This window comes from Leguminivora glycinivorella, chromosome 15, assembly GCF_023078275.1.
Source record: "Leguminivora glycinivorella isolate SPB_JAAS2020 chromosome 15, LegGlyc_1.1, whole genome shotgun sequence".
Classification (NCBI taxonomy): Eukaryota; Metazoa; Arthropoda; class Insecta; order Lepidoptera; family Tortricidae; genus Leguminivora; species Leguminivora glycinivorella.
This window is the reverse complement of record NC_062985.1, coordinates 11,796,555-11,820,621: the sequence shown is the minus strand read 5'-3', so window position 1 is coordinate 11,820,621 and position 24,067 is coordinate 11,796,555. Positions and strand designations below refer to the sequence as shown.

Genomic DNA, 24,067 nt, shown 5'->3' with positions numbered 1-24,067 from the left:
TCTATACTTAAAATGGGAAGAACACATATTACAGCTTACCAAAAAGGCCAACTCTATGTTATACATGATTAGAAAAGCCTTTCGCTATATGGACAAGAAGCTCTTTATTAGAATCTACAAGACGTACGTAAGACCATTGCTGGAATATGCGTTCCAAATTTGGAATCCATATTTTCGAAAAGATATTAGTCTGATTGAAAAAATCCAAAGAAGGGCAACAAAACTGGTACCATCTCTTCGCAACCAACCTTATGAAGACAGGTTAAAAGAATTGGGTATGACAACCTTGGAGCAACGAAGACAACGCGGCGACTTAATAGAAATGTACAAAATACTCACAGGACACTATATAATAATGTACCTTCATTAAGTGACATTTTCACTCGGAGTGTGTGTGACAGACTGAGAGGACATTCCTTAAAGTTGACACGGACACAGAGTAGTAGCCACCCTAGACGTCACTTCTTGTCTAACCGCGTAGTGAGAGTGTGGAACAGTTTGCCCGAAACCGTAATCAGTGCACCTACAGTGAACTCTTTTAAAAACAGACTAGACAAATATTTATTGAATGGACAAAACACAAGTGCATCAGGACATTGACGTGCACGTATCAGCTTTAAGCTGCCTGTGCATTAGCAAATAATAATAATAATATACTTTAATTTCACTGATGTTACGTCGGACCCAAATATCATGACTGACACATGTTTAATGAAGACAGTTGCACTCACCTGTCCATGGTTCACGAACCCGTGCCTCGCGGCGATGTCATCCACGTGGTGCGCCCCGCCAGGCACGTGCACAGCAAACTGGTTGTGGTACATGCTCTCGCGCACCGCACCGCTCCATCCCAGCACCGCGAGCAGCGCCAGAGCGCGCCATGACTGACACATGACACTTGGTATCACTCACGCACACAACCACATCAGGGTCCACTCACACTACTTTGCACTGTGTTCTTGGCGCTCCAACGGGCATCCCACTTTTGATCACCTGTAACAACAAGGAACGTTTAATTCACAGACTATTTTGAAGGCTCACGACGCAGTGGCGTTGTGGGCACAATGGGAGCACCATTGTGCATGAGACAGTTAAGTACATAAATCATTGATCATGTTTTAAATAGTTAGATAATAATGTGGTGTTACATGCTACATGCCGAAAGGGTGCAGATGAAACATAGAGCACCACATGTGTACATTTGGGACTTGGTTGCTTGGACATATGTGGATTTTTTGGTTTTGTCATAGATGCCTTCCGGCTGCCCTGCTTCATCATAATTTTACCCTGATCAAAGGCTTAATTAAAATGCGCCGTAATTGGTCCGCTCCGCTCCGCTTTCGAACACAAGAGGCGAGAGATATTAAAATTTCATAAAGTGTTATTCCCTCGCCGCATTTTATTTCTAGCTTTATTTTAACGTACCATAAATATAAAGAGGGAATTCGGGCCCCGAAAAACATATTTGCAGGAGCGGCGTAGGGTGACCAGAAACTTTTTGGAGATTTGGCAAAAATCCTTGATTCTTAGAGATCATATTCATGTCAATTACTACGAAGCGACTGCCATCTGACCTTCCTATCCAGAAGTTAAACTAGGCCTTGTTTGGGATGGGATTAGTCCGGTTTCCTCAAGGTGTTTTCTTACACCGAAAAGCAACTAGCAAATGTCGAACGACATTTCATGTATAAAGTTCAGAAAGATTCAGAATCAGAATATTAAACATTCAGAAAAACTCATTGGTCCTAGCTAGCCGGGGTTTGACACCAGTCAACCATCTGATTGAAAGTCGCACTCCAGGTGTTAAGATTATTATGGGTCATTTAAAGTTATATTTTTAGTGGCCGAGAGAAAATCCCAACGCCTGGTGACCCTAAGTAGAGGCAAATCACGCGCCAGATAAACGCAATAAGCGAACGCAACGCGAACAAGTTAAAAGAATCCCGGGAAAATCCCGAGATAATCCAGATAAGCCACGCGGGGAAAGTATGAAACGCCTGACCGTGAATATATCAAAAATATTTATGAATTTTTATTTCGAAATTTATCCAACGTCCAGGCATAGTACATTTACTTACAGTAGTCCATCATCTTCCTTGCGTTATCTCGGCATTTGCCACGGCTCATGGGAGCCTGAGGTCCGCTTTGACAACTAATCCCAAGATTTGGCGTAGGCTCTAGTTTTACGAAAGCGACTGCCATCTGACCTTTCAACGTGAATGGTAACTAGGCCTTATTGGAATTAGTTCGGTTTCCTCACGATGTTTTCCTTCACCGAAAAGCGACTGGCAAATATCAAATGACATTTCGCACATAAGTTCCGAAAACTCATTGGTACGAGCCGGGGTTCGAACCCGCGACCTCCCGATTGAAAGTATTAATATAACCAATTCCTTATTCCTTGAAGTCAAAAAATTAAATTTCAGAAGCAAAATAAATGATTATTAGAATGAAAATCTCTCACGATAACAAGGAATAATGAATGTTTTACCTATAATGAAAACAGAATTAAATGAAGCGGCTAAAATTTAATTTAAGACTTTTATGTACTCGGTAAAATTAAGGTTACACAAAGACCTTAAAAACACAAGAACAATATTTATGTATGTTCAGGCGTGTCATTCCAATGGTTTAAAAATCAAATGAGAGTCGAAGGTTCGGCCTAACCAGGACTAAATCTACGTATACGGTATTTTACGGTCGTGCATGTTTCCTTTCTTAGTCCATGTCAAATTATATCTATTAATTCAAATTTTGCCCGTCGACCAACTTTGAACAGAACCTCAATTAGGTACAGTATAAATAAATATTTAAAAAGGACAACAACCACTTTCAATTTACGAGAGTGAATTCGTAAGTTGCTGACCTATACAATCCAATGTACATGGCATACCATAATAAAACCCGATATCGAGACAAACTCACACTGGATGATAATATGAATGAGTATCTCTCTCTATACATAGATGGCTATACTTAGGTACATAATATGACATGTGAATTCATCCTTGCGTTATCCCAGCATTCGCGCTACGTCTCATGGGAGCCGGGAATCCGCTATGATAACTAATGAAAACTGTATTATGATATGTAGGCATATAATAAAAAATCCAATTTCGATACAACGTTACACTGGCCGATAATATGGGTGACACAGGCAATACGAATACTAACCCGGAGCGCCCTCGCACGGCGCGACCCAAGGACAAAATTTAAAAGGTCCACCACTGGAATTAATTCGGAGCTATCATTGGGATAATTCCATTACGGCATCGGAACAAGGGACCGGAAATGTTTACGGACTAATAACGGGGCGTGCATATTTAAATCGAACGTAAATATCAATTAAAGGTATTAATGCGTTGGTTTTACGATTATGGGAAGGGAATTAGAGTGCGGTAAATAAATAAAAAAGTTTAAGATTTGTTCTTATGTGGTGTTATTTTTTATTTAAAATCTAAGAAAGGAAAAATATAAGAAACAAATCAAAAACGCAATTAATGACTTTTCATTCGGTCGTGGTCCATAAATCTGCTATGTTTGTAACATAGCTTCAGAGTCAATCAGAACTGGTAACGCGAAGTACCGGTTTTGGTAGTGATTTCATAAGTTATCTAAAGACGAAGTCACTCTTCTGAATGCAAAAAGAAAACTCCAATAAGCTGGCTGCTGACAAAATGATTTTTTTTAAAGAAAACGACCATTATGTAGGAAACAATAATTATTTTTTGCGTTCAATTACTCGATAGCTTATGAGTCAGACAATACAAGCGCCCGAATGTCTTCTTTCGGCTTTGACCATATTCGTGGTTCATCGTAAGCTGCCAAAAAATGGAGTCAATTAACCACTTTTCAAAAGACAAAAGTAAACTTTAATAAGCCACGCTCGTTCAAAAATCAAACAAACAACAATTTAAAAAGAAAAGAAACATCGGTTTGATTAAATGTAGCTGTATTTTTCGCGTCGAACGAACAGCTGTTGCGGATAAAGTACGCTGTCGCTTCTCCGACTAAAACCTGGGCCGGGCTAAAACCTAGCTCGCTAGACTCGCTAGTAATGCCGCTCGGTTTATCGGCACAGGGAACTAGGGCTGCTAGATTCCAACGCCGAATTCCTGGAAAATTCCTGGATTGATAGTAAAACTTGTATTTTAATTGGAAGAGGCTGGATAGCTTTTGCGGGTTCCCTCGAGTTGGTTGGTAAAATGGTATTGCAGATATCGTGATAGAAAATTGTCAACAACCGAGTCTGAATATACCTATATACTATGACATTTATGATTTAGGATTAACAATCTTTATTCAGAGAATAAATTTAAACAACGTACGAATGCATCTGAACAATGTTCATGAAAAGTTTGTTTGTTTTTTTATTCGATTATACGATTAAATCTGACGTTCATATCTATGTCAAAAACTAAAATACATGCTCTTCTAACATCCAGAATGGTTCGTGGGCTAACCCTACACAAAAGCCTTCCCATAATAGCTACACACCGGTGTTATTCTCTACTACACTCTAAAGATGGGGTAAATTTATGCGTACACAAATATATTACCATAAATTTTGAGTGGGAATATGTACGAGTACGCGCCCAAATAAATGCAGCCGTGCAATTTCCCGTGTTCTGTATAATTAAAATGTTCCATGGTATCCGTATGGAACGCAAGCGGAGTTACCAAAAGTTTATTCAAAAGGATGCACTTTTATATTTTCAACTGAATTAAAGTCAACATTTAGGTAATTTTACAATGTTCAAATTTTGGAATACACTTAAGAGTACAAATAATACAATTATTGTACTTTGAGGTAAAATTTATATATTTAAATAAATTCAAGCTTGCTAGACAATAGACTTATAATGACGGAGCTTACAGACCGTAATTTACTGTTTTCCAAAGAAACAAGTTCATCTATTTGTATAGGGGCCCAGCGTGTCTTTTGTACTGAAATTGTTTCTTGCCTGTAATTTCAAATATGTCTCAGGCTCCTGAGTATTCATAGTTTTTGTGTTGTTGCAATTAAATTTCACGTAACAAGGCATCTTTTATGTTTTGGTTGACTTAAATTTACAAAAATTGACGCCCGAAAGCTGCAAGCTGCGAGTAAAGACGGACAACTCAGTGGATTCTATTGAATTCATTTGACACGCTAAGTATATACGTTTGCTTGATCTATGGTATATATGACATCTGTTCGATATTTCAACGCAGTTCCATGCTTCATAAATAGTAACATGTAGCCCAATCATATCAATGTAAATCTGCTAAAGCCGTTATTGTCAAATTGTCATGTATAAAAAAAAACATTCAAACTTAATTAAGTAGATATTACATTTTGTAAAAAGAACAGAGAACTTGTTAAAATGTAATAGAAAAACTAGAACAGAAGCGCAGCTGCTACTCATTCATTTTCAGTTGACGGTTCGACGTGATCAATCAATTTATCATTCGCCCCGTTCCACGTCGCCCCGTTTATGCCCCCAGCGTTATTAGGATAACACGTAAAGTGGCACATTCTCTGTCAATGGACAGTGTTGACCATAGCCGCTATGAAGAGTGTTTGACGTTTTAGACTATGTTACTCGATAGAGAAGTTAGTCACGGAAAATGTATTTTCTGTCAAAAAAAATATCAAGGGTCTGCCTGAAAACCTGGGTTGTAGTCATGCTGCAACATTATGCTGAGGCAAGCTCCAGTTCAACACACATGGCATGAATATTTTATTCTCACGTGTGTAACTTCATTTTCTTAGATGTTTAAGTCTAAATTTAAGTTTTTTATGTCAACAAATATAATGTAAGATTTTTTGTAACAATTTTATGTGATGTTGAATAAACTTTTATATGTCTAAATATCAAATTTCAGGCCGCTGCGCTAAACAAACTTACCGCGTCCCAACTCCGTTGAACAGAAAAATAGTACTTATACACCCCTTAGCCACTAAATATTAAGAAAATCTCAGATCACATGTTTGTTGACAACTACATGTGATCCTAGACATTTCTTACTTTTCAGTACAGATGTTGTTTTTTTTACGCACTAGTACTACGAGAAGTGGTTCATTATATGCCAGGTCGAAACTTCGGAGGCTCGAATCATCTGTACTGAAAAACGTCGTACGATACACGTGCGAAAAGGAAATTCGTAACTCGTGTCGATTTAAAACACTCCCTTCGGTCGTGTTTTAATTTATCGCCACTCTTTTCGAACTTCCTTTTTTTCGCACTAGTACATAATGTAATTAGGAACATAGGAATTTTAACGGCGAGAACAGCCAGACACCTAAAAGTTCCATTATTAATCGTACCTTCGGTACCAAAAACAAAGGTACTGTTATGCCGATAGCTAGCTGTCAAAGTAGCAGTTAGTTTAGTGATATGTTCAAGGGAGGTCACGGCAAGGGTACTAAGGATCCCTTGCGTACAATTCAGGAATATGATATTAATTGTAGATAACCTTCAGGTTCAATCATAAAATATAATTCGTTTGTGCGATCTTATGCAGATTATAAAGGTGAATTGTGTTAATCAGAAATGTGCCAAATTTAGCACCTAACTTGCTAAGTTGGCAACACTGATCGCACAACCCAAATCTCACCACCTACCTACAATTAGTCAGTTATTCGCAGCATTCGAGCATCGCGGCATGAATAAAACATGCTTCTCGACTCGCAAGTACTCTTCCAACAACCACTTTAAGCTGACCCGGCTCGGCGCTTGAACCTAGCAATAATTAGACGCCAAAGATTCGACAAACGGGTCAAGGTATTTGGGTGTTTGATACATTGCTTTTGGATAGGGCAAACGAGGCATACAGTGGCGCAAATATGCGGTGACGTTGGTAAACACTGACTACTAACTAATTCATAATTGATACAATGGTAACTATAAATGTGTATACGTACTTATTTCCATAATTCCTAATACACACTCGGAGATGTGTGTACTATGTACCTATTATAGTCATACGGTTACTACCATAAAAACCGGCCAAGAGCGTGTCGGGCAGCGCTCAGTGTAGGGTTCCGTAGCATTCCGTAATTTTCTCAAAAACTACTGAACCTATCAAGTTCAAAACAATTTTCCTAGAAAGTCTTTATAAAGTTCTACTTTTGTGATTTTTTTCATATTTTTTAAACATATGGTTCAAAAGTTAGAGGGGGGGGACGCACTTTTTTTTCCTTTAGGAGCGATTATTTCCGAAAATATTAATATTATCAAAAAATTATCTTAGTAAACCCTTATTCATTTTTAAATACCTATCCAACAATGTATCACACGTTGGGGTTGGAATGAAAAAAAAATATCAGCCCCCACTTTACATGTAGGGGGGGGTAGCCTGATAAAACATTTTTTTCAATTTTTTATTTTTGCACTTTGTTGGCGTGATTGATATACATATTGGTACCAAATTTCAGCTTTCTAGTGCTAACGGTTACTGAGATTATCCGCGGACGGACGGACGGACGGACAGACAGACATGGCGAAACTATAAGGGTTCCTAGTTGACTACGGAACCCTAAAAAAGCATTCGTCAGCCACCTTATTTCCGCCTACGATCCAATGGGAAAAACAGTAGAATAGGATGATGACGTTGATAACATTCTGTAACGGCAATGCTTCCACGAACGACGATACTCGAAATAATCGGCACGTATAATATTTTCATTGTATACGAGTATAACCAAGGAACCAGCTTACATAAAACGGTTGATATTAAGGGATGCATAGCAATATAAGGCGCTTACCGTGAGGCGAGAATCTGCACTTAAAATGCAATGTATAATAATGTAATACACGGTGCACATTACAGGGATTCCGGCTTGCGACAAACGCGGGCCGACGACGGCCAGGCGCGACATCAAAACCATCTTTACAAGGTAGAACCTTACTCCATGGTAATGAAGGCGAAATATGTATACATATTTTTAGCGGAGGATGCTTTAGTGGTAGTAATGGCAATATTTATGTTTGCAGCTTTATTACGGAAGCCGATTAACGGCCAACAAATGTAACCGCAATAGCTAAGCCTTATTAATGAAACTGCAGAATCGTAGGCTATTTTTTAATTACTTTGCAATTTATGCTAGAGGCATTGCGAATTGGTAAAAACACAATTCTAGGTACATCTTTAATGATTTTTTGTGTAGTCGAACATGTTATCCTTCTCTAATTATTTTTACGTACATTGACGCATTGAGGACAAAAGTGGTCAAATAAGTTCAAATTTACATAGTTATACGTACTAAAACACTTGACGTAATATTACGCACTACTGAAGAAATTTCGTATATCTACGCGAAGTTGAAAATTCTAAATACAGGAACTCTGTATGCATCTCATACCTATATGGTTACCATTACAGTGACATATTTTTTATGAGATAGGAGGCAAACGAGCAAACATGTCGCCTGATGGTAAGCGATCACTGCCGCCCATGGACACCCGAAACAGAACATTTATTCAATCAAGATTATTTTCTTGGTTCATAACGAAATCGATTCATAAAACTGTTAATTAAACACTAACAAAACTGTTGCTTAGAATTCAAGTGCAGATTCAAGAGGTCATCACGTTGAAGCTAGGAGTTTGTCCTGCCGACCAAGTTGCTTGACGAACTTCGATATCTGATGTTGATCAACTAACTGGTATAGTTGCCGATACCCTGACTTCTGCACTTTGCGGTTGCTCGAGCGCTTTTCCGGTAAAGTACCTGCCAAACAACGCGCTAAACGGGAAATTTATTTGGCAACATCTTCAACAAAACATTTGAGCACAGTTATACCATATTAATAAAATTAAGCTTTAGGTAATTTGACGTACGAACTAGTCAGATACAGAGAAAGAAGTTTGTGTCAAAAGTGCTAATCCAAAGGTATTGCTGACTAGGTAAGTAGGTACATAATAGTTGAGTGATAGGATCAGAAATAGCGTGATAAGAGAGAAGTGTGGAGTGGATGTAGATGTGGTAACAAAGATTGAGATGGGTATGTTAAGGTGGTTCGGGCATGTAGAGAGGATGGATGAGAGGAGATTAACGAAGAAAGTACATGAAAAAAGAGTGGAAGGGTCAGTTGGAAGTGGAAGACCTAGGCGAACTTTTCTTGATCAAATCGGGGAAATATTGCAAAAAGGCCAAGTCAGAAGTACTCGAAACCGACGAGCGTGTATGAGAAACGTTATGAAAGTGTGTGAAGCGAAAGTGGTTTGTCAGGATCGTAGTAAATGGAAATCCGTGATCTCTGCCTACCCCTCTGGGAAACAGGCGTGATTGTATGTATGTATGTAAATATATACATAATATAATCCCTGTCATCACAATAATATAATAATATGTTTTAGGTGCTGTTGGTTTCAATAAATAAATCACAAGTTTGAATTACAAATAAACGTCTTTGTACCTAGATTTATTTGACAGCGCATTCTTGTAAATAGAATATTAATTTCTTGGAAACTTTGCTGATTAGTCTCAAGTTCCAAAATATCTTCATTGGAGCTTATTATTTAAGACAGGTATACGATACGCCAGATTGCGTCTCATCGGTAAAAAGTTTTCTTAAAACGATGCTTATTTTTGAAATAAGCATTGTTTGAATTTGTGGGCCTCAGTCAATCTGTGTAAGAATGTCCTATAATATTTATTTATTTATTTAATGTGTAGTCTACCTAATAGGCACAACACTTGCACTCTATGTATTTATTATTGTTAAACCTGATTATTTTCTTAAGCCTTACTTGGTATATTCTTTCTCAAAAATCTTTCTCAAACATTGAGCTTACTCCATAATATAAGTACACTCGTACCGTTCCTACCATTCCACACAAATATCAAATAAAAAATATTCACATCACCTGCATGCGCCATATTGGAGACAAAACAGATCTACCACCGCCTAGCGTATTAAATCCATAAGCTGTGAGCGTGCAAAAATTAATTTCCTTCGAATAAAAAACCGGCCAAGAGCGTGTCGGGCCACGCTCAGTGTAGGGTTCCGTAGTTTTCCGTATTTTTCTCAAACACTACTGAACCTATCAAGTTCAAAACAATTTTCCTAGAAATTATTTATAAAGTTCTACTTTTGTGATTTTTTTCATATTTTTTAAACATATGGTTCAAAAGTTAGAGGGGGGGACGCACTTTTTTTTCCTTTAGGAGCGATTATTTCCGAAAATATTAATATTATCAAAAAACAATCTTAGCAAACCCTTATTCATTTTTCAATACCTATCCAACAATATATCACACGTTGGGGTTGGAATAAAAAAAAATATCAGCCCCCACTTTACATGTAGGGGGGGTACCCTAATAAAGCTTTTTTTTCCATTTTTTATTTTTGCACTTTGTTGGCGTGATTGATATACATATTGGTACCAAATTTCAGCTTTCTAGTGCTAACGGTTACTGAGATTATCCGCGGACGGACGGACGGACGGACGGACGGACGGACGGACGGACGGACAGACAGACATGGCGAAACTATAAGGGTTCCTAGTTGACTACGGAACCCTAAAAAGATGAGCCCTAATAAAAGCAACTGCTCCACTTGGAAATTATTTGACACCGTTTCAGCGATATGTTAGTCTTGCCGGAGTTGCAGCACTTATTTCGAATCAACCTACTTTTTATGCGCGTGCCCGTGCATAATAAGCCTTCTTAAAAATTCCTTTTGTTCCGTATGAAAGGCGTAGCGCGGAGTCAGTTGTTTAATTTTGTTAATGGTGGAAAAAACTGTAGCGAGGTGTTTGGAGCGAGAAAAGTGGAACTGTAGTTTAGGAGTTCACTAATGTTTCATTAAGCTGCTGTATGTACCAAGTTTTATATGCCCGGGGGTAATAGCCGGTGCAATTTGCAGGGAAATTTCATTGTAAATAAGTATACCCATTTCGAAAGTTACACTGAGAGAAAATACAACCAATTTTCATGTTCGTTGAACAAGTTTTTTGGTTAAAATAGCGCCTACGTGCTCTTTGGTTCAAACAACAAGATACTTGTCATTTGAATCGGCAATATATTTGAATCAACAAGTCGATTTTATAAAAACAACCTGACACATATTGTTTTAAACATACGTTTGGCTGATTCAAACGGATAAACCGCAACAAGTCGAACTTGTTAAATTCACAATGCAAATTTCTCTCAGTGTACTGAGGGTTTCAGAGCATATTTTTGTTTTCTAGGTTTAGATTAGATATTTATTGTTGTAACCTTATCTATACTTAACCATATATTATAGATAAGGTTACATTAAAGTAACTTTAACAAAAAATAATCAAATATTGTAGGGACATCTTAATACACAAATCGACTTAGCTCCAAACTAAGCAAAGCTTGTGCCATGGGTGCAAGACATACCTACATAAGATAAGTTAAGCATGTTTATAGAAATAAGACGAACAAATGCATATTTCATCTACTAAGTCAGTAGGTATTGTAGATAACAAGAATTTCAAAAATATTCCGCTACGGCTGTACACGTGCTTAGCTTCAATCTCTTTATAACTTATTCCACTGCCTATAATTAAATTCGCTTTCAAACAATCAAACTCTAAGCATTGTGATGGAGTTGAAGTTAACCTTAAGAAATCCACCGGTGTGATTCAAGCTCCCAGGTAGCCCTTTATTTCCCTAATGACTTTTAGAACAAACAAGGGTGACAATCAGGCCGCTTGCGGATCTACAGCCAATGAGGAGACCTGTACATGATGGTTAATTTTCTGAAATAATAAAGAAAACTATAATAAATATGAACAGTGTTAAGGTCCGATTTTTATAGCAAAAGTGGGACGCTTCACTAAACAGTCTAAACACACTCACAAATAACAATCTAATCACCTATGTGAAGGAAGGCTGTGTCAAGTATACCTAAGCTCTTTGTGCACGTAATTCCCGGTTTAGGTCTACCGATGGCTTCCTCCATACAATGGGCTTGCCTCAATTTCATTCTTGGTTGCACTTTTGGTATTTCTTCTCTAGTATCGAGCTAGTTTACTGAAATGTAACTAAATCACGTATTTTTGTACCGTGAACGGGATATTTATTGAAAAATTTCGTTCCGTAAGATCTACTACTTATTGAATTGTACATTGATTTAGTGTTAACATGACATTTTAGTTACCTTTTCCGTTCCTAGTACACTGTATTTTTTACCGGTCTTAGCATCTACTTCAGACGATTTATGGTGCAATGTCCAAGAGATATCGCTTTTGGTGGCTAAATTTACAATCAAATAAATACAATTATAAAATAAACCCATTGAAGTAGATAGCAGGAGAATCCACGACATTCCTCTAATTATGTTTTATATTCACACATACCTAATTATATTAGTCCCAAACAAACGGCATATTCGGAAGACCACCGTTCTCAATGCTACTTCACGAAATCCTTTCAATCAATTTATGTTCATAAAGTATTTTTCGCCACAAGCAGAACTTATCCCTCCTTAACCCCGCCGTAATGCTGGCCATTGTTAAAATTGTTCGCATAAATTTCATTCAAGATCTCGGGCAGTCTCGATCGACGTATTGGCCCTTATCTCTCGTCTGAATACCAAGGGCCCTTCAATACGAGCGGATAAAACAGGCCTTCGAGAGCCCTAGCGTCGCAACCCCTACTTATGATACCCCTTACTACTATGGCGAATGTCTCGTGTAATATATAGTCAACTTTAGAGGTACTTGACAGGAAAGTATTTTCGGGTTGTGTGGTTAGTTTGAACTTGAACATTAAGGGGCCACCTGACCTTCAAACCGTATCCCTAGCTTCCTAACGTCTTTTGTAGCTTATAATATTTTCAGCAACAGTTTTAAACCTTGATTAGGCGTAAGGAGTATATTTCTAAAGAAAGAAAGAAAAATATTTTATTTGCAAACACACATCAAAACAATATTTGAACTTTAGTATCATATTTGGCCAAAACACTGGTTTTCTTCATTTAATTGTAAGGAGGCAAAAAGGTCTGTAGGTAGGTAGTCAAGTCCGTCGATATGTTAGTATGCAACGATGCAACTAACGCAATAGTTACACAGATTAACGTGAAGTGCCTTGATTTTCAAAGGCGCCCTCCATAGACATGAAGACGAATTCCCCGAACTTGTAACGTCTTACAGCAATGTACATCCCATCGGTGCTTGTATCTACGTCATCTCAATACTCAGCCTCGAAGTGGGTACGTAATCTAATTGCTTACAAAGCGCAGGCGATATGGTCAACTAATTTGAATCATAGGTTACGCTAGTTGACTTGAATGGCATAGAAGTCACTTTGACGTTTACTGAGAAAAGGTTCTAGTGCCCTAGAATTCAAATTGGTTAGACGCGCCATACTCCTCCTGCGGCATCTATCATGTTTGTTTGTTCCATTAGATGGCGCTGTCTTGAACCAACGTTCTACGTCTTTGTAAAATGCTTTGACCAGGTTAGTTTGCAACTTGTGTGTTGTTAAAACTAGAATGAATTACATAAATATGAAGGAATGATCAAGTCTTCCAGTATCCCAGAATATTCTATCCAATAGGCACGAGAGCGCCGTAATTCCTTAAGGTAAAGAATTGCATGTTATGAGGGAAAAAATCGACCTGAGACGCTGTGACCCTGGTGGCCGATCGGTTCGATTCCAGCTTCGAGCACTGGAAACCTGTTTCATTTTTACCTTCGTAAAAAGTTATGAATGATGTTGTTGCATATGTAAAAAGCAATATAGGTACTTGCTGAAATAAAGGTAGAATAGGCACGTTTTTACACCGGTTCGTATTAACCATAAAGCTTGCTAAGCGACGGAAATAGGTACAGGCAGATCAAGTGGTTCGGTAGCCACAATGGCGGCTCTCCAACGACGTCATCCGGCATGCCGTATTGTGCTCAGTCATTACCGTCCCGCACGGCTAAGGAGACTATACAGCTTCATACACTTGTAGTTCGAGATGTACGCACCTATGGATCTAAGCTCCGGTCCACGTTTAGTTTGTAGTTTACTCGAGGTAAATTCAATTATACGACTAAAAGGGCTGGATACTCCAAACGAACGTTGCCGAATTTAGGGTTCACAATTGTTTTTTGTCTGGGAATTTCCATAGACTTCTGCTGCGTGATGTTGAAAGTGTGGTTGATGCAACCGACCGGCGACCCTAACGCCGTAAGCGACGGCGATGCGACGCATACGAAATCAAACCTTATCGATATGGAAGTATGAGACGCGACGGCGTAAGTGATGATTACGCCTCTATATTCTATATCTCAGCAAGTGATTTTTTTTAATACCAGTTCGGTGGCAAACAGGTATACGGTCCTCCTGATGGAAAGCGGTAACCTATGGACGCCTGCAACTCAGACAAGGGGTGTCACATGCGCGTTGCCGACCCATTAGAAACTTGAATATTCATCAATTACTTAATAAGTTCAGTTCCTTGGTACAATGCCGCAAGGGCCTATTTTAGACATTAGCTAGCTTTTTATTTAGTCTTAGTTTCTTATTTAATTATGTAAATATGTTCATTTAAATAAAGAGTTATAAAAATAAGTTCAGTGAAACGATAGATAGATATCAAGTATATGTATTGTCCATAACGCGGAAGTACGGTCAACCATTTTGACTACCAGGACGAGTGCCAGGACGAGTGTGACGAGAAGACAGGTTTCTAGAGTTAGAACCCTGTCTTCTTGAAGCTGTTCTTTATTTCCCATAGAAGTTACTATGACGTTTACTGTGATAAAGTTCTGCAGTGACAGTGGCATACATATAACGTTTAATTGTACTACTAATACTGCGAATAAACTAAGTTTTGACCTAATTTCCAGAGCCAGAGCTGCCAGAGCAGAATTATTCGAAAAATAGCGAATGTTTAAGGCCCACTTGCACCAACCACTGAACTCAGGGTTAGTGGGCTGTCATCTGTCAAATTCTATATAAAATGGTGGGTTAACCCTCAGGTTAACCCTCCATTTTCGTTGGTGCAAGTGGCCCTAATACTTCTAAAATTGAGCAAAACAAAAGAACTGAAGAAACATTGAACATAAATAAGTCTTTTCTACCATTGCACTCTTTACTTAGCGATGTAGTCTTATAAAAGCAATTTGTATTATGTCAGAACATTTCGTTGTTCAATTGCTCACTGGAACGGGGTTTTCAGAAACAAAGACTGCTGTAGGTACGGAAACCGAAACAAATAAGAGCAGGATACGATAATTTTACATTAAAAAAATCTTTCAGATCCCCTTATTAAAATAATGTAGTGTTGTTGATTTGATAAGTGCACGCATTTCAATTACGACGTTAATTGTGTCATAAATCATAATTAAATTCAATTATTGATGACGCCCAAATTTGTCAAAAGTTATCTTTAATACAATGGAGTTCCGACAGTAGGCACGCGTCTTCCTGAATAACACGATTTACATCAATCGCAAAATTAAGCGGAAAATAAAACGATAATTGATAATTTATCGCGACTAATGCTCATAGCTCAGAAAGGGTCTCAATTTGCCTTATTATAAGTAAAACAATAGCCGTCCGACCTCTACGAAAAGTCACGTGACTATTTTCCGTAGACACATTAAATCTCGATTAGGGTATACTACCACTTCGGCTAGACTTTAACCATTCAGCGTGTATTTTAGAATGAAAAATACAAGGAATTAATATTAAGACCGTTGAGTAGCTATAGCTATCCACAAACCTAATTGGTAATTTCCAATAATCCAAGTAATCTGAAGAAGAAGCTAATTTTAGGGCGGAAGGCTGAACAATGCTAGGATCCAATATACTTTAAGGCATAAGCCCTCGTATGCTTAGACACGGATCCGTGCGGTGCAGCACTGGTGTTCTATCTAATGTTTAAATTATGTAGGTAAGTGACAGGGTTCAAAATGTTCAAATAGATTGATCTAGATCTGTCACCGACTATGGTAATACAGCTGACCGGTCCTTTGATCTGATTAGCCTATATCGACTGCGTAGCCTGAGCCACTCAGCCGCTGAGTGCATGCGAACCGCAACAATTGAGGGTGTAAAGACGTACCAATAATTGATTTACGTATTAATGCATGCAGTTAATCGAATGCATTGCAGCCATCTTGCAAGATACGCTGGGTCAAGCTGGGTTATACTCGTATGCAAAGGTTGGCAACACAGAACTATATTTAGAAGAAATAGGCTAACCTATTTGTATAGGGGCCGACGTTTTTGTACTGACTGAATTGTATTGTTTTTTACTTGAATTTTGTACTGACATTGTTACTTACCTGTGATAGGAAATATGTTTCTCGCCCTTGAGTGTTCAAAATGATGGTATTGTTGGGCGGAAAATCGTCCATTAGGCTACGAAGACTGCTAACCAGCAGATGAGCCGTTTGCCACCAATGTAGTATTAGTTAAGACAGTTGGATTCAAAACGATGTCAAGTGATGACTTGGAAACACGGTAAGGTTGGTAAGTTATGTTTATTATTTAAATAAGGTAATATTTGCAGATAATTTAATTTTAGCTTTAAATCATTTTGATTCTCCCGTGCTAATAATATCTTCCAAAAATAGAAAAATTATGGCGTATTCGCTGGCATTGTATCTCGAGATTTAAAGCAGCGTATAAGATAATTTTAGATGTAGAATTAACCTGTTCAAGCGCAATACTTTAATTAACTGTTAGGTATAATACTGAAAACAACAGTATTAAGTTTTAATATTACTTACAGAAAATCAAATAGAAATATCTAGGATCGACGAAGCGAGACCGACGATTATGAAATTCGCGTCATAATAAATTAACATTGCTTCAAGAAATTAAATCTAGACTTGAGGATTGAATAGTAACGCTTACAAAAGGAACGTTGGCGTCTTTGTGATGCAGTTACGCTAAAGTCTGCAACCTTTTTAGTTTGAAACCGAAATGACAAAATTATATTTCCATTTAAGAACTGTGTCCAGTAAGTATAACTTAAAAAACTAAGTTAAAAAAAACCTTGTACACGCCTGTTAGCTCCCAATGTCGTGTATGTAATTTACGTATTTACTAGAACCTGAAATAGTTATTTGTTATACAAGGGGGCAAAGTTGTATTTTAACGCCGAGTGTGGAATAGAATCCTGAACTTGCGAGTTTTTTAACACACGAGAAGTAAAATACATTTGCACCCGTGTGTAACACAAAACTTTTCCCCTCACTATAGCGAGGAAACTACAACGCAAAAAATACGTTTATCACTGCTTCCAGTAGTTCCACAGGTGGTAAATCATCTTTATTACTAGATTCACCTACTTTTATCAATTTTAAAGCAGTTAATTTGACTTTATTCAAGGTCAAATTACTTTACCCACTAGTGGATAAAATGTGTTTTTACCCGCTGGTATTAAAGGACAAAACACGTGTTTCCGAGCTAGTGAAGGGAAAAATAAATTAATAACAATAACAATAAAGATAACGAAGTTTAAAATCACACAGGTAAACTAGGCAGTTTAGCTAGGCAGTTTAGTTTAGGCTAGGCAGTCAAGAAGGCTCTTGAGCACAACACAAGCCTTCTTGAGCTTAACAATCTGTGTTAGAAGTCCTACAATATTTATTTAATTATTGTGGAATTAACTGTCGCCTTCAGTGTTTCCAGACAAATACGACCTTCAACTTCAACCTTCAAGAAAAAAGCGTACTTTCAACTGTTCTGGTGTTCATGGCCGGCGGTAATCGCTTACTACTTACTACTATCATATAAGAAAACTACTATCATAAAAAGGATTATTCAAATCGATGTTAAATCTTATTTCTCATGTAAAAGCGTCAGGAAATGTAGTAAGATTTACTTGCAAATTGGACACTGGAAAAGTTGCTACCCTTACGTCCGGACTACATCGCTGTTAAGGCAATTTCTTCCCGTTAAACTTGGAATGGGATTCTCGCATCAGGTTCAGTTCTGACGGCTTTATTAAGAGTGACTTGTATACAGTCAAAAGTATTAGTACAGTGCAGTAGATTAACTCTTTCGACTAAAGCTTGCTAAGTGGACTGCTTAGGTCATACGACTGGAGGCGTACAACGGCAACGTCACAAATCTGTCATATTTAAGACGAGAATTTGATTGAATAGTTTTCTATCTGCATATTTCTCTATTATTTATTTATTTATTTAGGAGCACCAACAGCTATATTTAAATAACATTATGCTAATTTAAATAATAACACAATCACACATCAATTGTCCTTTAGAAAGTGCAACAATACAAGCCCTATTTTTGGCCGGAACATGTGTGTGAATAAAACCTGCAAGAGTATAAATAACCGACATATGCCATACATTTATTTGACAAAGTATTACATATTAATGAGCTCAGCCATCGGCCGCAGTAATGCATGCACGCCGAGCTAATATCGCCAGTAGCTAGCGCAGTAAATTCGAGAACAGTTGACATTTATCCAAAGTTACATCCGTTACAATAACAGTCGCTGCTACGATATCCGCGCGCCCGCCCATTTGTTCTAGTTGCGAGAAGCTTGAGTCCTTATTCTACCCCCTATACCCTTAAAACCAGTATATCCAACATCCTTAACGCATAGTTATCAGAAACATCGAAAGACCAAATAATACTGGTTTTTCAGAGATAATTTGGTTGCGTTCGGCGATGGGAATGTAGGGGCTGCAGCCAGCTCCCTAATGTAATGGAAAACTTTACACAAACACGTTGCGAACGAGCGTCGGATCCACGATTATGACTAAAATGTATACCACAGTTGAAAAATGTAAAAAAGACACTATGTAAAAATTTGCTCTACGTTTCCGCTATGTATATGGAAGTTTGCAAAGGGGCGTATAGAATCAAGGGGCAGATGCGAAGACGAAATAGATATATTTGACTTCCCGATTCGAATTTTAGTTATTCAATCGATCTGCGTCCGATATTGTACACTTTGTAAGTAAGTACCTACAGTAGCTGTCACGTTCTAACAAATACGTAAGTGCGAAAGTGACCCATGATAATTGACAACTGACAAAAACGCGGCTGGCGGTTCTCTCTGTCTCAATGTTAGAAGTGAAAAACGTCATTTTTGTAGTTTTGACACCGACCAATCAGTATCATATCGATTATCAGAAACATAATGAAAAACTCTAATTCTAATCGAACAGAAACAATCAAGAGACTACGAGTAGCTAGCTTATTCAGCTGATTATAATTGTTTTTAAACAAATGAAAAGGTTAACCGTTACTCATTTTCTTTCGCCTGTAACTTTTTTTCTATTTCCTTTGAAGAGTTTGACGGTAAATCCATTCAAACCAATAAGCCCCATTCTGGGAAAATCAGTTACAGGCGCGTTTCGCGGAAGTGCCAAGCCGTTTCGCTATGTACCTAACTTATCAATCACAAACACACCAAAAGTCAATTATTTTTCACAAGCTAGAATAACAAAATGTAAGTACAGTTATAATCGATATCATTCCTTGGTACATGTCATAATTACTACTAATTAGGAGTAAGTTAGATTTAGGTACAGTAGGTATAAAATTTCCCTATGTGAAGATTTACACATAACACCACGAATTGAAACTGATGATTTTTGCGGAATTTTGAACATTCGCGGCTCTTTAAACTTCTTACAACTGGTTACTACTACGCTCACTTCTTATTCTCAAATGTTTGCTGAAGCTACAAAATAAAAGAGAACGGTACCAAAATAAAGACAAGAACAGCTAAGTACATCCCATTAAACTGCATAGAAAGTATAGATCATTAATTTTAAGACTCTGTTTAAATATGCCATTGATGTTTGAATAAAACGTACCTATCTTGGCTATTTCCAAGAAATACGTTCGAGTCGTGGAAAAATACAAACGGTTTCTCTTTAAAAACAAGTGTATTAGATACAAAGCATGCGCATGCATTCTAATAGCTGAGAAATGAAGCTTGCTCGCTTGTAAAACAACGTCTTCTAAAAACATTCCTTGAAGATAAGTTGAGTCGATGCGCCCATTCGTCTCGGATGTTCTCCGCCCAGGGAGTGTTATTCTCTTATTCTATTTCAGGAACCAGTTTATTTTCGATACTGTATTACTTCTAGCTTTTACCGTAATCGGGGTCAGAGTAACATTGGTCGACTGAAGCGTTCGACTATACTTAGAGTATGTTTGGATTATATTGAGTTGACGCGATGTGGTCGGTGCGCTGGCTGTATAAAGTTGTTTTAAATTCACAATTGTGTCATGTTCGAAATTGAATAACAATTATTCATGGAAATTCAATGCATATTTCATCCCAAATTCCTCATTTTGAAGTAGACTTATCTACTATATGTGTCAAGAATTTTCATAATTTAATTGTTAAAATACAGTAAGTAAGTAGATGCCACTGGACGGCAAAAGGATAAAACATTTATTCATATACAACTATTACTTAGTCTATTTTGTTTCATATCGGCAATATAAGGCAGCTGATAGCAGTTTGTACAAAGAGCAAATGGCTCGCGGTTCAATAATCACCGCTCCAGTTGCGAGACAGCCAGATCAACATCGCATGCATTGTTCAGATGTTCATACCGCTCGCTCGCTACACTTTACACAATTCAGAATCACATCCTATACGGAATTGCCTGCAGCGATCAATATATTCACGCATATTAATATCACTTTAATGAACCAACTTTTAAGTGCATTGGGAACCAAGTCAGGTAAGATTGATGGCTCAATTCAAAGTCACAGTTTCGACGCGGACCTTTTTGTCGCGAGGGACCGAGTTTTATATGCGTCTGAGTAACGTGTGAGGCCCGAAGGAAATGAGAAAGTTATCGGTATCTAAATCCTCGCCCTGGGGACCGTTGAACGTTTCCCTAATAGATATAAAATCCGGGGCTTCGTATAATTCAATTTCGGTCGTAGGAGTGGTCGTGCCCGCTGACCGACTTATGTGCGCGCCGGCTGCGGGTGAGGGCCGTACGCAAAACGTTTCATTGTGGCACTCCTGGCTACTGAAGATATAATCGTGCATATAAGTAAGAGGAAGAACGGGTAAGTTAAACGGGTCTCTAGTAAAAATTTTCAATCCTTACTGTACGATGGACAAAAAAGACATTTATATCCACATGACAGAAAATAAAATATCCCTGAGCGTTACAAAAAATTCGCGTTTGTATAACATTCTAAACTCGTGCGTCGGCTAAATGTCAGCGCCAAAAGCGATATAACGCCAGTAATTTTTGCAGACCGACAGTGACAGCTGTCTTTTATTATCGCTATCTTTGTCGTTGTCGCGTTAGTTAACAAGGCCTAACCGTCGCGACGCGTGACAGGCGTCGAGACACGGCCGCGGCTGTCCTGTGGTGGCCAGCCTACGTATTCCCAATGGCTGCAGGGCGATACGAGTTCTTGGTCAGTCAAGTTCACATCTTTATGAACCAAAATTTCAGAAATATGTATACACGATCATTGTCACAGAGATAAGTAAATATATTATAAGTAATAGAGATCCAATAGTGTAGGTACGGTACGTAGGTATTGCTGTTAATACGTGTAAGTAATAAATTATAGAGATCCGGAACAACAGAACTATAGGTACGAGTCTGTATAAGCTGTGATCACTCTAGTCCATTAAGTATATTCTATGCCAAGTTTACTATTCTGGGATACCACATTTATGTGAGGGAAACAATCTCACAGTATCACCCACCAACTCTGATAAAACCGTGGTTATCTTAGGTATATAATTGGTGATAGTGGTTATAGGTGTCATTATAGGTGATCAAATTGACCTATTGTTTCTTAAGAAAAAAATGTCTATTGTACTAAATACCATTGTAGCATTCATGAATAATGTTTGCATAATCAAGGAATAACAATTCACCTTAATTATTTTTCATCATTCAACTCGATACTGACGTAACTTTGTGTCACGCGTAATGTCAAGAGGGCGAGGTGTCATGTCATTTTAAAACACCACGATAGATGATAAAAAAGCAATCTTTTCACTTTCTAAATTGTCTTCCTGGCTCGCGCCATACGGGCACACCTCGGACACTGGCGATCAAATATATGAAAGAGGCGCGTTCCAAGCACACAGACTAAACTCTTGTAGGTGAATGCGTACCTACTATGCTTGTATGAGTGAAATATGACAGGTCGACTGTTCGCGTTTTTGACAGGCAGCAACTGTGAGGTAACCGAGAGGGGGTGGACGGCACTTTCAGCGGGGAGCGGGAGTGGCCATACTGTACGATAGTACTCTTTATTATACTGTGATACGGGGGTCCATAGTCGAATGCATAAACGCTTACGATAATATTATGATTATCGCAACTAGCTGTCTCTTTCGCTTTTCGGTATTGGGGCAACAAAGCCAGACTATGTTTTGATCAGCGTCTAGCGTCAAAGGTTGTCCTTTCAACTAAGCCGGCCAATTAGAGTGATTAGTTTTCACTGGTCCGCTCAAGCTTGCCTCGCTACGCCTTCGGAACGAAGCCCCTGCGGGCAGCATTCGCCAAATATTTACCATCGCCATCGTCGGAGCCACGTAAATCATTTGCAAACGTGTCTGGGCCACGTTTCGGCCAGTGAGTTAGACGTGGGCATGTTTAATTCGGGCTCAGCGGAAACTGATGCGGGCGTGTCAGATCAAGGATGTTCATTTTGAGGTTAGTACATTATCATATTCTCTAACGCTAATCTATAGACCACTAAAATGAAATAAATATTATAGACATTCTTACACAGGTTGACTGAGTCCCACGGTAAGCTCAAGAAGGTTGGCGTACTGAGACAACATTTCATTTGTTTAGCTGCTGCATGACTTGTTCAATGTTCATAATGCAAAACTCTCATGGCTAATACAAAACGCTCTACTCGTATTTCCCATCGAGGAAAACTTGATTCTAAGTCAGATAATAAATTAGTAGCATCCATCAATATATATATATGTATTATGTATATATTTGCGAATGTATATCAATTATATAGTAAGTATATTTATTTATATTTATTTATTTTATAAGTATTTTATGAAGTTAATCAGTTGTTTTCGATTATTCTACCATTGTCATTTTTCCTTCTCCTTGCATCATTTTTACATGTCTCTGTTTAGCCCGATGGTTGACTGGTAGAGAATGCCATTAGGCATTAAGTCTAATGAAGTAGAACATTTTCCCATGTCTATTTTAGGTATACCAAAAGAGGCCTTTTGCCCTATTATTCAAGCTACAAACACGCGCAAAGAGAGACCAGACAACGAATGTTACGATAATCACATCGCATGAATCTTGATAGGCAATAATGTGAATCGATAAGCCTAGTTAATGTGATAAATTAGGGATCAATGGGACAACCGTACTAGTAATATACAGATTAAATGGGGAACCTTATGGTTGTGTCTACATTACGAACGTTGCAAAACGCTAGCAAATCTATTATCCAAACCAGATCTCTTATTGTGTCCAAACTATACGTTGTAGGACAGCGTTCTTACACTGGTCTACGCAGAGCTCGGTAAGCGATTGCAATGGAATTCCTGGTCTTACAGACATGTTTGTTAGGGCCCTATTCCGAGTGTGGACGGTCGAGAATCGGCCACGTTTTCAGAGGGAGGTCATAGGTCATATCCTTACATTAATGTTATCTGCAGCAATAAACCATCCGGGTCGGGTGACATTTGTCTATACGCCGCAGTGTGGCGTCCGTGATAATCGCCATTTGATAGTTCGCAATTATATCGAGGCGACATCGTGGAACTATAACGATAGTTCAAACTGCTTATACATGACAACGTGACATATCGAGGTTATTGTAAAGCGATAACTTTATCAAGACCCACAAATATGTAACAAACTTTTCATAAGAAGTTTCAGACGTTATATATTTCAGCGAATGAACGCGAACTCCGCCATATAATGACATCAAGTACGACAGTGTGACATAAAATTGTATTAGAAACATAGTTTAGTTCCATTTTATTTCATGTTTGCTATTTATTTCATGTCGCCTTCTGTCGTATTTCTAATGTACTAAGGTAGACTCAATCTTTAAACTAGAAGTCGCTACTATAAACTATCTACTTCTATACCTATTTTGTATAAGCGTCAGGTTTTTGACTGCCCTTCAGAGACAGATA

General features: G+C 38.1%; 1 protein-coding gene across 4 annotated transcripts in view; it reads right to left on the bottom strand.

Moving 5' to 3' along the window:
* LOC125233857 (furin-like protease 2) overlaps positions 1-24,067 on the bottom strand; it is a 432,277-nt gene that overhangs the window by 133,241 nt on the left and 274,969 nt on the right. For all 4 annotated transcript variants that reach the window (XM_048139994.1, XM_048139997.1, XM_048139998.1 and 1 more), the window contains exon 2: positions 732-993. In XM_048139994.1, the coding sequence (XP_047995951.1) occupies positions 732-893 (162 nt within the window). In that variant the 5' untranslated portion in view covers positions 894-993. The remainder of the gene's footprint in view (positions 1-731; positions 994-24,067) is intronic.